This window comes from Pelmatolapia mariae, linkage group LG7, assembly GCF_036321145.2.
Source record: "Pelmatolapia mariae isolate MD_Pm_ZW linkage group LG7, Pm_UMD_F_2, whole genome shotgun sequence".
Lineage (NCBI taxonomy): Eukaryota > Metazoa > Chordata > Actinopteri > Cichliformes > Cichlidae > Pelmatolapia > Pelmatolapia mariae.
Window position 1 is genome coordinate 10,652,932 of NC_086233.1, and position 15,344 is coordinate 10,668,275.

Below are 15,344 nucleotides of genomic sequence, written 5' to 3' on the forward strand. Positions count from 1 at the left end.
TTTAAGGAAGGAGAACACAGCAAGTCAGGATATCAAGTTTTTAACTTCCCGTTTGCTATATTTGCTAACATAGCGGAGAGCAGCATATGCCCTACCTTATCTTCCAAAGCTGCCAGGTCTCTCTCCAGGCCCTCATGTTTGCGCAGCAGAGCCTGAACACTGGCCAGGTCACGCCCAAAGTCATCAGACCCCATCAGCTGCTCCTTCTCCTTGATCCAGCTGATGGTTTCATCCACATCCCTATTCGAGGTAAACACACAGTCTGTTACTAACGGCAGCATGACAAACAAACAAATGAACATACACACAGTGTAAGAGTTTTTCATGTGTTATGTGCTATGATGCTGCTTACCTGTTGAAGCGCTGCACCTCAGCAGCTCCAAACAGCTTGCCCTGCCTCTGTTGGGCCAGGCCCTTCAGGCGCTGCCAGGCCGCGTTGACCTCGTCCTGCTTGCGCACAATGAGCTCTGCCTCTGGATGGGATTCCTGGATCAGCTTAGCTGCAAGCTGGTTCACCTCATTCACACGTTCCTCATGGGCAGCCAGATCCGTCTGGAACTCCTCAAACTTCTTCTGCAGCAGCTGCACGTGCTCCAGGTCCTGGCCCAGCTCTTCTGATGTGGCAATGGCCTCCTTTAGGTAAAGGTGGAGAAAGAGAAAGTTCAAAAAAGAGAGAAAGTATGCCTTGGTGCTTTACTATCTCATACAATGAGTCTGGCTTTCATTATAATTCAAAATAATTGCAACAAATATAGGCCTCAAGTCTTCAAGCGGACACGACCTCTGTAATCTTCAGGTTTGTAAAGCACTGTATAAATGAGGACTGTTTGGAGGATAGCCTGTTTGAGTCAGGTGACAGGTGACTGAGCAGATCGACAAATTAGAGCTTCTTTTCGTCCTCTCTGGCCAGATGTACCGAGCGGCACAAACAAGCTTTCCTAAACCCACTCAAACAGTTTAGTCCACCACAAACACAACTAATTTTCTTACCAAAGGATAATCAGAAATCCTAACATACAAGTGTATGTCCACGCTTTTTGGACGTCTTTCTTTTTCCTCACATCATCTCACTGACTGGATTACTTCATATTACAGGTGTGGAAAAGTGAAGCCTAAATGTAAGTTGGGAAAATAATCCCATGCCCTTGGCATAATCCCCTCACACCCCCAAACACCACTGGGGTGCATTTCCTCAGTGAATACTGGTCAAATGCTGGCCTCATGAATGCTGGTCAAATTCAGACCACCCGCATGGGCAATTGGGATTTGGTTGCAAAACCTTCTTCCATCACAAGAGGGAGCCAAAGCAATTTCCACTGTGGGCTGCCTGGCTTTGGGCATTCTCTCAGCAAGAATAGAGAGATGAGGAGAGTGGGCTGTGAGGGCATTCAAGCGAAGATACCGCTTGCAATTTGCAACCAACCCTCACAGATTTCACAGAGTTATTTCCTCTCATGCAAAATCATTAATCAGCCAGAATACTTCAAGAAGAAATATCTACCTTGCTATAAATATGAGAAATACCTCAGGAGCAGAGCCAATGCAGATTTTACTCAAAGTATTTTCTCGTTCCCAAGAAGGGAGGGGGACTGCGTCTGATACTGGACTAAAGGGCACTGAATCAGCATTTCAGGTCTTACAAATTCAGGATGCTGACAAATGCCACTCTGCTCTACATGTAGTGCGCCCAGGTGACTGGTTTACATTAACAGACCTGAAGGACCCATATTTTCACATCTCGATTTATCCACTTCACATTAAATTCCTGTAATTGGTGATTCAGGGCAAAATGTACGAGTACTTAGTCCTGCCATTTGTCTCACTGAGCCCTCGGGTATTTGTGAAGTGCACCTAGCAACATGCATAGACGATTAGCTACTGCTATCAGAGTCAGAAATGATGAGAAGAAAGCATGCCAGGGTGGCAGTGGATCACCTGATGGCTCTGGGTTTCACTACAATCTACAAAAAGAGTGTCCTGCAGCCAACTCAGCCCATCTCTTTCATGGTGTGGAGATGTCTCCTATTGCCGGCAGATGCTGGAATTAATGGCATCTTCACTGGCAGTCATCCCACTAGGCAGACTGCATGTAAGGGAATTTCAGTGATGGGTTGCATCACTGAAACTATGCCGAAAGTGCCATGCCTACTACCATATCAGAGTGACAGCACACTGCACTGCAGCACTCTGCTACTGGAGAAATCCTACATTTCTCACTCAGTGGGTGTCACTGGCAGCTGTCACAGCCAGGAAGGTCTTTCCCCTCCAACGAGACCTAGTTTCCCAGGCCAGGGGGGGAAATCGTATAACCCCGCCCGGGTTGCCTTGCCCTGTGGGCTAATCTGAGTATGGTAGGACTACCTTAGAGGGTCATAGTCACTATTCATAGTGCTAGGACCCCCTCCACAATGTCACTGTAATAGAATAAGTAGTTTTTTGAGGAGTGTGTGGAAAATCTCACACTCTCTCCTTTCAATGCTCTGTAACAGCAATCACCACTTTTTTACAGGAGCTGTTAGATAAAGGAAAGGCCTTTTCCACAATTAAAGTATCTCTGGCAGACATTTCAGCCTGCCAAAGGAGCTTTACAGATAGCCCGGTGAGGCATCACCACTAGCCTGCCATTTTATGAAAGGGGCACGACAGCTCTACTTTCTCTCTAAACTTCTTGTGTCTACGTAGGATTTAACCTTAGTGCCGGGATGTCATTTGGAGGATTTATGTACGTTCTACTAGAGGGATGGCAACCTCTTGGGTCATCTTTAGGGGTGTCTCTGTAGAGAAAACATTTGCAACAGCAAGCTGGGCTTCACCTTTGATCTTTGCAAGGTTCTACAGGTTGGATATCACTGCACCATCCCTAGCCCACACTGTCTTAAGTGTGGGTCCACATGAGACCTTTTAAGATGGCACTCAGTCATTCAGATAAGCTTAGCTGGCAATACGGGACGATGCATATCCCCACAGTGAGACACCAAATTAAATGTTTGAAGGAGAACTTGAGGTTGCTCTATTCTGCAACAACTGTCCTCTCATGACATAAGTGCGGTGTCTCACCAGATCACACTCGTTGCACAAAGCGAGGAAGAGGTGCGCTTATCTTGAATGACGAGTGACGCTGCATCACACCCTTTTATAGGGAGGAGGGTAGCTCCTCCCTGATGCAGGCATCATGATTATCAGCCAATGCTGGCTGGAGTAATGATAGAGAGGCGTCTGAGGACAATGTTGAGAGAGCGTTCCGCATAATGAGACACCTCACTCATGTCATCAAAGAACAGGGTTACAGAACAGAGTAACATCAAATGTCTTAACATAAAATAGATTTCTGCAGCCAAAATTTTTATTTTTTGTCTCCTTGTTTTCAACAGAGTTATCAGTTCCGTCACTATTTAGCAAACATAAACTAATGTAGGTCTATTAGCCGCAACCAACCAACCCACCAATGTTCTGTACTGGCACAAGACGCCACTAAACATGTTCTAAAAACACATGTTTCTTAAATCCAGCCTTTATACATGTATTGTTTCATGTCCACTTTACAGGTCATGTCTAATTTTCTTGCAATGAAGACGGCTAAACTGAAATGGTAAACTATGGTAACTGTATTTGTAACTACATCTGCCTTCATCCTCATTCTGTGAAATGGAGAGAAATCAAGTTCATATACTCATGCTCAAGTCTTTCTATGTTTAAAACAAACACAGAGATATGAATCTAACCTTGTCACTAATCCAGTCCAGGGCATCTTCACACTCACGCAGATACTGGACCAGTTTCTGGGCCTGCAACAGACGCATGCCCTTTTCCTTGGTTTTCTCCAGCAGGAGGTCCCACAGGTGATGCAGCTCCTCCAGACGAGTCTAGCGCAAGTGACAAAGGTGGGAAGAGTTAATAAAGTTAGTGACAAGAAATGAGAAAATTATCTTGAACATGTATCTAAAATAGAAAATATGTTGGAAAACCAAAGAGAAGTCTTTTCCACTGAAGATCGTGGAAGAGCCGATTCATATGAAACACAGTGCATGCGATAAAAAGTACATTTTGAAACCGTGCATTCAAAAATAGGGGAAAGCTGACTGACTCTTTAAGAATTCACAGCACTCAAGAGTCACACCACAGGTCAGCACCTACTTTTATATACTCGGCCATATTGACACTTGTAACTATTGGCCTCTGTTGTGTCCGGTAAGGCGTGTAGGACTGAATCGGATGGAAGGGGTTAATAGTCATCAAGAAGACCTACATTTTATGTGAGTGAAATTCTAATATTTTATTTTTCTCTTATGTTGCACTAACTATCAGGTATCTGTTTCTGTATGTTGCTCCTGTATATTTAGGGATGTAGCTTTCTAATAATAACAACTAATAAAAAGTCAGGAAAGCAATGTTTGGTGTCACAGAGGCTACATCCATCATGAACATACATATAACCCCATATAACCCCACCACAGGCATACCTAAATGTCAACACACTGCATATTAGTGTGCATTCTGGCTACTTACTCGAATAGTGTCAGATGCAAAGTGGCCCTCAGTGATCATTAGATTTCCAGTCTTGTCCAGTTTGATGATTGCTTCAGCGTTGGCCTGAACTTCAGCTTCAAAAGCTTGATGTTTCTGCAGCTTGCCCTGTGTATGAAAAACATATATGATATAAGGTGGCCTTCTTACGGTCTAACAGGACTTAAATACATTAAATAACTGACAGACCTGCAGGTTGGAAGGGTCCTTGTAGTTCTCATCAGAGGCAATCTGCAGCTTCTCCTGGATCCACTTCTCCAATTCATCAGCATCACGGCGGAAGAACTGAAAGCGATACGAGTCCTCCAGCTTCTGCCGGCGCACCATCGACAGCTCCTTGAAACGCCGGTAGCGGTCCAGGACCTGCTGCCGACGTTCCTGGATATCTTCAGCTGTCTCCAGCACTTTGACTCCTGCGGTGTCCATTTTCTGGAAAAGCACCATCAATGACATACGTGCGATTTTTTTGCATGCACATTTAAATAACAGCAGAGACAAATCAGCTGTGTATGGAAAAGCGAATGAAACATATCTCAAAATGGAAATTTATTTGGATGAAAAAATATATTGCCTACACATCCTATCCCCATTGTCACATATGGAAAACATGAACTTTAAAGAAAAGAAGGTTAAAATCAATCTTCAGCTTGTCTCGCTGTGTCTGAGTAGGGTTAGATATTTCTTTAAAGACCCCAGTCTTTGCATTTTCCTGTTTACAGTTACACATTGTTATTTTTCTCAGATCCCACATTACTGCTTTTCTTTGGACTCAAACATGGATATAAAGAGCAAGGCTGCATGCTTTAACTCCCACCCACCCTATCCTGTCTCTAGCTAAGCAACCAAAGGGCCGGCAGCTGAAATACTAAAAATGACAAATGGGGGTGGGGGCGGAAATTCCACATGCATGTGAACAGTAACTAGGCTTCACTACACAAAGAGAGCGCAGCAGTCAGCTCATTCCCAGTGTGCCCTAGGCCCCATGGTTAAAGTATCCTTGAACTGTGGCCAACATCCAAGTAGGAACGTTACATCCGACAAAACAGGATACTAATCTATCATTTCCAGCAGCTTAGCTTTAAACAACATATCTGATGAAACTTGTTCATAAATTCTAAATCAAAGCAGTAACAAGAAACTGAAAAGTATAAATGGTAAATGGACGGGTTCTTATTTGGTTCTTTAATACTCTAAGTGACCACTCGGAGCGCTTTAATCAACTTGCCTCATTCTGCCATTCAGACCCACTTTTTTCTATGCAAGTGCTTTCTAACTAACAGCAACACACAATCATACTTGGATGGATGCATCAGACTTGGGGTTAGTATCTTGTATCAAACCTGTTCTATCTTCTGAACCGCAGCCACCCCAGTGTGAGTTTTAGTAGTTTTATGATTTTTATCAACCTGAAACGTGAGCTTTTAGCCTCTCTAACAACAAACAAAACAGAAACAGGGATGGAGGTATTGATCCGTTTGAATCAACCTCCAAGCACAACAGCTGAGGCCAGACTGAGTGAGGGCGGGGCTGTGCATGCTGTTAGACCTGGGTGTTTTTGTTGATGCTGCAGACAGCAACACAAAAACCGATGGATAAATGTGAGATAATTTCCTGGATTCCACTAATTCCCTCTCTGAATAACGTGGGGGCATTACTGAAGTCAGCAGTCTAGCTGTATTCAGCTTTTTATCAAGAACCAGAGATGGTTTGGTCCCCATAGACGCTAGTATTTCTCCAGACAAGCAAGCATCCCAGGGGCTCCACATATGCAAAAACTCACAAAAATCTAGTCTAACAGTGTACTGTAAGCCGATTACGACCATCAACCCACTGCCTGACACAAAGTGATCTCCAGCTTGCACCCCTCCCCCTCTCCTAACTCACCCCATATCAGAGGGCCTAAATCATTTCAAGGATTTAACTGGATTCAGTCTCATTCTGCACAGTCATGCTGGCTGCTATATGACTGTGAATCTCTGTCTCCATCACCTAAGAACTAACATGACATTCTCGAGTCACTGACAAAGGTAACAGTAACAGAAAAAGGAACTATTCATCTCATTTGTCTTATTCTTCTCTGGGTTTGCGAGCTTCAACTAATGCACACTGTTTACTCCTTTCTTGAAAAAAGGCAAATACGCTATATTTAGACAGCACTGTGCTTCACAATCTAAGTGCAGTCTCTACTGCTACAGCTTTAACTTGATAAAATCTTAGATGTTACTTCTTTTTATGTTCTAATTCCTTTAAAGCTGAAATTAATCCGTAAATCATTATTTTCATACTGCAAATGTTGCTGGTCTGACCTCATAAATGCAATGGCCCAGCAAATTTGTACAACCATTATATCCTAATAATGTAATATAAAGATGACTAGTCTTAAGGGGACTGGATACATTATAATCTGTCAGATACCGGGTATAAATACTTTGACGTTTCAATAAAAGTCTGACTGGAATTTAACATGTGAGTGTGAAGAACATTAGTGTCAAAGCAGGTCAATAACAGGCCTGTGACGCCATAAACACAATCTGCTGATAGCACTCCCTCCCCTCCTCTATCACTAGATAACAGCTTTCTCTCTTTTAGCCTCACTGCTGCCAGTCAGGGAAAGAGGGTGGCCACAACCGTGTTAGCATGCCAGCTATATCCCACAGATGGTTGTAGTCATGTGACACTTGCTCCTATCTTCAAGACACATTCAAAATTTTATACTGGGCAGGAATGAGGAAACTTTAAACAACCAGTTGCATAATACTGTGGAAGTCAGCAGCATTCCAAAGTCCAAGTATCTACTTTAAAATGGACATGAAACACTTCATCTATAAAAGCTAATTTACACCATGGAGCCATGCTCTCAACAACTGACATAGATTTAACACTGTGAAGCTGGATTTAAGAAATAAGTGTTTAAAGTTACATTTTTAAAAACAGAACCAATAACTCTGGGAAAATAAGGACAGGGACAGTCCCTTTTGTACCGTCTCTGGGTGCTCCCTTTTTTTCTCTGGAGTTATTGGTTCTGTTTTAGTTAGCTAACATAAACCAAAACAAAGTCTAGTGACCCCAACCAACCAACCAGCTCAGTGACGTAAAGTTCTGTACTGACACAAGATGGTGCTAAACATGTTTTAAAAACTAACTTTAGGCACTTATTTCTTAGATCCAGCTTCATAGACAGGTTAAATCTATGTCAGCTTTTGAAAGCAGGGCTCCATGGTGTAAATTAGCCTCTATACATTTAAAGTTTCAGGTTCACTTTAACGCAGAAACACCCAAATTATCTCAATTTAGCGACTGTTCATTTCAATTTTATTTATATAGTGCCAAATTACAACAACAGTTGCCTCAACTATGAATATATTTGTCTGAAAACGTTCTAAAAAATGTAATGTTGGGTTCACTGACAGATTTTTAGATTCCAGCTGCTTCTACATGTTGAGAGAAAACTTGCTTTGTCAGGTGATGAAACACTAAAGTGTGTGGGTGGATGGAGGACAATGGATATCGACCCTGAAATAGCTAGTATAATCAGGCAGCTCAGGAAGCAAACTGTGATGTCAACTTATCAGAAGGTGAGTGGTTCATTCCCTGGCACCTCTAAATCACATGTCAATGTGTCACTGGGAGAGATGCTAAACCCCAACATGAACCCACTGTATCCACTGGTGTGTGTAGGTAAAAAGCATTTAAGTGCTGTACCAGTTTTTGCATATGAATGTGGCTTGTAGACTAAAACACCCTTTGAGTGCTCAGTAAGGATAGAAAAGTGCTTGTAAGTACCTACATGAATTTTTTATTGTATGGTCTCTAACACTGTCTATGCTTCCCTTTCTGTAGAATCAAAGCCATTAAAGTAAAACCATTAAGATATAAAAACGTAAGAAGGTATTCCATGTCATAAACACAGCTCTAACATGTGTAACACGCCAAACAACTTGGAGATTGGTGCAGTGCAATATAATCACAAATCAATAAACTGGGACTTTTTTTGCTTCTATTTAAGCTTAACTGAAAAAAATTTCTGCTAGCATTCCCCAACAGCAAACATGGTCACATTTCAGAAACAACATGATGTATGAAAACCCATTACTACGCCATGTAACGCCATGGTTATGCTAACAAAAGCACAGCTATTAAATCTCATTAAACAAAGTGTTTAATGAGTTTTTTTTCCAAGGTTTTCTGAAAAACATCTTTTTTAGCTGTTGCAGCAATCTGCATCTGTGCCAACTTAGATTCTCTGCAGTAGCAGTAGTAGACAGGGTCACAGGAGGTGAATATCAAGCCAAGGACAAACCACACAGGATCAACTCTATCAAGTACATGTCTCAGATTAAGAGTGCACTGAGCTTTCCTAAACACTGGGTTTATACCAGAGACGTCCACAGAGCAGCAGATGAAGTCATTCACTCAGCAACACCCAATCACTATGGTGAACCATGTGTTTTGAATAGGGGTCACGTCTCATGAGCCGAGGCAGGCCTTTTTCCCTACTGAGGAATAGTGGAGGATGAAGGTGATGGTATAAAGGGAGTTATCCTGCAATCCAGCACGTTTGTGGCCTTCTCTTAATCACTAACAAATGCTACAGTATTTGGATTTTCAATATTTTCTGTCATATACAGTGTTACAGTTTTGTCAGTGTCCGTATCATATACACCCAAGCCTTTAAAAGTAAAAATCCTCACCTCATTATGCTCAGACTGTTTCTCTACTCTTCGATCTCTGTGACATCACTGAGAAAATCTAATATGTTTATCTCTAACACACTCAAATGATAATTCAACTCTCTGTTTGACGAAGTCTGATACTGACGAAGATGAACAGCCAATTGGGAGACACATCTTAAACATAGTGTGACCCTCAGGGGAGACGAGGTAAGCTGTTTAAGGATACACTGAAGGGAAGCAATATTATTTTGAATACTGTAAATTGTATGTAGCTACTTCAGTAGACTCCAGGAAAAGACATATTATCCATGGGTTAGCCCCTTTAGCAAATATTAAATCTATGTCTGAGATCAAAATTATATGGTTTACTTTATATAATACATTAAATAGAACTGAAGGTAAAAAAAAATGTGCAAACCAGCACTAATCAAAGCATTAGCCCTGAAAAAAAAATGTTATCTGACAGGCACGAGAGAGGAGTAAGCCAACAAATCTAAGAGTTTTCTCAAAGACTGAACAGCCAGACTTTAAAGGGCATTTGTTAGGTTAACAGAGAAAAATTCTAAATGTTAATATCAGACTTTATGTGCATGCAAAGAATTTCACAGCAACGCAAGACATGCAATAAAGATAAACCTATTATCCCATAGTGTCTCCATGAGAACAGGCTCAGTTGAAATCCAGACCAGATCAGAAAACTGCAAAACCAAAGCAATACACACACCAGATATGTCAAGTCTGGTTCCTCAGGTTCTCTTGTATCTTGAAAGAGCAGAGGCTACATCTGTGGCAAAGTCGTAGCCTGCAGCAGCATCTATAGACTTTACTGTACCCCTTAAAAGTCTGATACTGAGGGAAAAAAAAGAATTGTCTCATCTACTCCACAGACAGACGCATTGCACCTGCAATGACTATGCTGTACAAGAGAGTAAGCCAAGATGTAGCCCTGCCCATGCGTCTCTCTCTCACTCTCTCCCTCTGCTCTGTACCTCCTCCCATCCCTTTACTCAGCAAAATAACATCCCAGCTGCCCTACGCTTTTCTCGAATCTTCTTTCCTAAAGAAACCAAAACACAAAGTGCAACACACTGACAACACACGGAGCCACACAGTGCTTACACAGACACAATCATTACCTTGAGTTTGGGTTTATCAATTGTCGACATGTTGCAGATCTGTATAGGGTGGCTACAGTACATGCCATCGATCCAGCAGTCATTAAAAAGCCATCAAAGGGGAGGAGTGGCAAAAAGAGGGCGCTTTCAGGAAGTTCATCAGATAATGCTTAAAGTACATCACTATACATTTGAGATCGAATAACTGGGTGTTAGGATGAGCGGAAAGTTCATGCAGCAGAAAGAAAATTAGTAGACTGGCTATGGTGCCTCTGCAGGCAGACCTGATAGGCCTGGAGACAGGGGGCCTAGTTTCTATTTAGGTCATAGTCACAGTGTAGTTCTACTGAAGAATAGCAATTTGTGAGCAATGCAGGCTGCTTGGCTTTTGCTGGTTAGAAATACTCTGTCTTCCATTCACAGAACCACAGAGTCTGGTGCAGCAATGATGTTGCCGATGTTAGTATCTTGAGTCCAGCTTTTTCACCAGCTGCCCAAAGTCCTGCTTTTACTGTTACTGTTTCAAATCAGATTGTCCTCATAGAAATGTTATACTGATGACAGTAAAAGAGTTCTTTGCACACTTCTGAATTCAAGATATCCCCACTAATTTGCTTTTTGATCCAAAAAACAATCAAACAGAAACTTTAATTTTAAGCACTCTTGCCCTATATTTCAGGTGGATTTGCCAGCCTCATTCTGTGCTCATATTTTAAAGCTTTTTATTTCTTTAGCTCAACCAATGACAATTTGTGTCTGATATTAGTTAGATCAGAATAAATTAATGTTAACTAGTCTCACATAAGCTGATATGTTTTGTTTGTACATGAAAGCAGACACAGCTATGCTTTCTTAAATAAATGATTATACTATACAAACTCTGACAGTAAGTGTAAGGAGCTATAGTCAGCTGCCTCTCCAGTGTCCCTCCTGTTACTATTAAATGGCTCAGACTATGACTTGGGCTTGCAGAATATGCAACACTGACATTTTAAGTTGTGAAAGTGGTCTGGCAAAAGTTAGAACACATACAGATCCCACTGAAACACAGATCCACAAACAGTTTTTCTTTAGAGGTACTGAATACAGGGTTATATGGTATTGTTCAAGATAATATTGGTACAAACTTTTATGACATAAAAGTGTCATATCATGATATCGATCATACAGTGGCACCATGTATTTACATTCCTTAGTGCATGCATTAATGAGACAAGCCTAGGTGAGTCCAACTGCTTTTGACAACAAAGCACAATGCTTAGGAAAGTTGCAAGAAAACTGGTGGAAACAGCAAAACTGTTTCACAATAAAAACATCACTGCGTATAACCGGGCTACAAAAGAACAGATGCTTGCTGTTGTTAATATAGCCCAAAATGAAACAAGTGACTCAACTGAGCGCTGCTCGAGTGCTCAGTAGCAGCACTCCATATTACAAGAAGAACAAATGATGGATGGAAATTACCGATGATTTGACACAGTAGAGAAGCAGGGCTGCTTAAGCAGTTGAGGACATCCTAGGCGGGTTTTATTTTTAAATTTCTATTATTTATGTGACAATAATGTGCAGGCTGCTGAGGAATTAAAAGGTTGTTTTTGTTAAACTCAATTAAACTAATTTTACTTAAAGTCTACAGGGGAAATACTACCTAGGCCACTTTTGCTCTTGACTTTGACCTGCTCTGTGTCATTTGCATTATAAAAACTGCTATTGCTGGCACACTATGGAAAATAATTCACACTTTGCATCAGGTAGTGTGCCATTAATGACAGTAATTCCATAAGGATGAAAAATGCCTTTCATTTTTTTGCACTAATAACAGCTGCTAGTTGCAAGCTTCAATCACCAGTAAAACCCCAAGAGTATTTTTTTTATAGATATCATTAGAAATATAATTTTTGCACATTTTCATGCAGTATTGTGATATAATTTTGAACTTGTATATCCCACCCCTATCCAAATAACCTGAATGAACAGGAAAAACATTCCTTTACCATGTGACTGGTGACTTGATAATGACTGGATCAAGAACAAAAAACCCTCCATTATTCTGAAGTGTATCCCGTTCGATCATTACCTGAAATTTATTTAAGATGTAACTGTGGTACGATATTATGGATAATGTATTTGAATTATGATTTTGGTCTTGCTTTTATAATTGTGACTTTCTTGGTGAATAACAATACAACTAACTATGAAATGCCACAACTAACTGGGAGTATAGAAAGTCTGTTTTACACTGTTGATTCATTCCTGTTGTGCCTTCATGTATAGTAGGGTGCACACTGTGGAGGCAGCTGGTATGTGAAGAACTTAGCACCACCCTGCCAAAGTCTGATGAGTGGACACTCTGTAGCAGATGTGTGGACGGTAGGTTTTCACCGCTTAAAAGCGTTATAACGCAAAATGTATGTAGATGACAGTGTCATTTTCACATCCTTACTAAACTCCTTAAACACTAGCCTATTTGATTAGCAGTGTCTCCACCAAATTACATATAAATGATTAACTGTGAGTCCGTCCGCACTGAGAGATACAAGCAGGAGAGACAGATAAGGCCCGATGTTCAAAGGTATTCATCTGAACTGGGCGGCTCCCTTGTAGCATGACCGACAAGCTAATGCAGCCGCTTCCATAAATATTATAAACCAATGCTTGATTAATTCTCAAAACATTAAGTGTACAAACTGTGAGTGAAGATCAATTTCACTGAACAAGTAGGAAAAAACCTGTTAAGACTAACGGGCCAGCTAGCAGCTCATGAGTGTATACTCGCTCTTGAGAGCATATTAAATCGCCCACGACTGGCATTATAACAACGACATTACAACTTACATATAAGATTTATTATAGATACCCCCCCATCAATCAATCGGCTTGTCCAAGTTTAAATCGATCATTTTGTTTGAATGCAGCGTACATTTACGGGTATCAATGAAGGCTAACGTCATTAGGTAGGCGGCTAAAGCTAACAAGCCAGACCGCCTCAGAGCCAAACAGGTTTACTTCTTCGCTCGTCATTTAGTGTTTTTACATACCAGCTTAGAAAACATCGAACAATGAAAGCGCTTGCAGCTGGTTAGCCTTAGCCATTCAGTTATCGAATGCACGGTATTTGGAGAGCAATGAAATTAATTCAACAAATCGTTTCCAGTTTGGAAACATACTGCATGGAATCTGTTATAATATACTCAATTCAAAATAACAGCACTTTCCTACCTCAGTGGGTTTATCAAAAAGTGTTTACAACTTGGTGCTTGTCCAGGCGAAACGACGACGAAGGACGTTCAACCGCTGTCGATGGAGATGGGGGTGGCCTTTTTTTTCTTTAACCCAAGTGTGACGTCATTTTCAGCAGCTGCGCGGAACCAACCGAGGAATGACGGGTGAAGCCGAAGCTCTGCCGATAACAGCGTCCAGTCTCATCCAAGGTCGCCAGGCTTTCTTTTTGTTAGTTGGCTTGACACAAACGTAATACGCCGGTATTGCGAGTAATGATCCATGAGTGCTGCCTGTTCCGGTCACAGACGCTATCAAATCAAGATGATAAAATGGTGATACAAATCTACAAATATAAAAAGTGCAAATTAGACAAGACAACAATCTTCCGGAAACGCGTTAATCTTGTATTTTGGCACTCAAAGCGTTAAAATAAACATTTTAATTACAGTTAATTATTTTAACGCTGAGTGCACATCAGAGCTGTGAAACTGAAAACTGGACACATTTAACATTAAGCTGCTGTCCCACAGTGTAATAAAGGAAATCATTTTAGTTTATTGGCAGAAGAAGTTAAATTAACTTGACTGAATAGAACCGGGCTGGAATGGTAATCTGGCATACCGGGCATTTTGCCCGTGGGCCGATTTACTTTTGGGTCAATGAGTAGAGGGCTGCTGTACACCGGCCCTACACTCACTAACAGCATTCGCCCATTTTCAGCTAGCATCAGGAAGTGTCATATTTTGTAATATCGGTACTTTTTCCCAGCCTTACTCAAATAATAGAATGTAAAAAATTATATTTAGTCAGTTCTTGTGTTTGAAGCTTTTCATACTATTTTTACATTTACTCCAAGAGGAAGTATTGTATGTTAGTGTCATTTTTTAAGATATGAACCTATAATATTTGATATTTTGTTTTAAGTGAAAATTACTTTCACAGTTTAAGTACAGCTGAAAGTGTCATAATTTGGAGAATTGCAGGTTAAGAACCCAAATGTAGGACTAACAGACACAGGCATGTCATGGACAGAGACCAAGCCCTTTTATTTTTGCCTGAAGTGCATATAACAAACAAAATCCAGAGAGAAGCAAACAAACAGCAATGTCCAGATGAACAGAATCAGCTTTTTGGGTAGAAAACAAGGAGTCACTATGAGTATCCATCCGGGAAACACGGACAAATGAGTGTATAAAATAAACTTGAGGTAAAAGGGGAGCTAGAAACAGGAAGGTAAGTAAAGCTGAAGACAACTGACTAAAGGTAACATTAGAGACAATACACTGGAGACTATAGCAAAGTAAAACAGGTATTAAACAGAAACACTGTACATGAGTTAATGAGTCAGGCAAGTTGATAAATGCTGGACCTAAGACCTAGGACCAAGACATACAAGATTACTTGATTACTCATCAGTTACTTGATGAAAAGGGGTAACTACTTTGATAGTGACTTAAAGTAAAATCCCATCTGAATCCAAATTGATGTTCGGGTTCTCTTTATTTGAATATTGCTCATGTTTTCGCTGTGTTATTTTGTTCCCTGATTGTTTTTAAAGGTATAATAATTTCCCTAAGGATTAATAAAGTATGCTGATTCTGATTCTGATAAGAAGCAAGTTCAATACAGCCAGGCTTTCTTTGTATTAGCTGGCTTGACAGTCAGAGATAACAGAGAGCACAACAATAGCTGTCAAATTTCTTTGTTAAACAAAGCATTCTGCTTCGGGATCTCAGCATATTCACATAAAAGGAACATTTGATGCGTGATTTGACTCTTCTTCGCCAGTATGAGATCTAGCTTCTTTTTT

The 15,344-nt window shown here is 40.9% G+C and overlaps 1 protein-coding gene across 3 annotated transcripts in view; it reads right to left on the reverse strand.

Annotated features, from left to right (window-relative positions):
* sptan1 (spectrin alpha, non-erythrocytic 1) overlaps positions 1-13,657 on the reverse strand; it is a 39,960-nt gene extending 26,303 nt beyond the window's left edge. For all 3 annotated transcript variants that reach the window (XM_063477868.1, XM_063477867.1, XM_063477866.1), the window contains exons 1-6: positions 13,532-13,657; positions 4,714-4,953; positions 4,507-4,632; positions 3,723-3,863; positions 353-633; positions 96-240 (exon numbers count right to left, since the gene is read on the reverse strand). In XM_063477868.1, coding sequence (XP_063333938.1) covers positions 96-240; positions 353-633; positions 3,723-3,863; positions 4,507-4,632; positions 4,714-4,950 — 930 coding nt within the window. In that variant the 5' untranslated portion in view covers positions 4,951-4,953; positions 13,532-13,657. The remainder of the gene's footprint in view (positions 1-95; positions 241-352; positions 634-3,722; positions 3,864-4,506; positions 4,633-4,713; positions 4,954-13,531) is intronic.
* Positions 13,658-15,344: the final 1,687 nt, after the last annotated feature.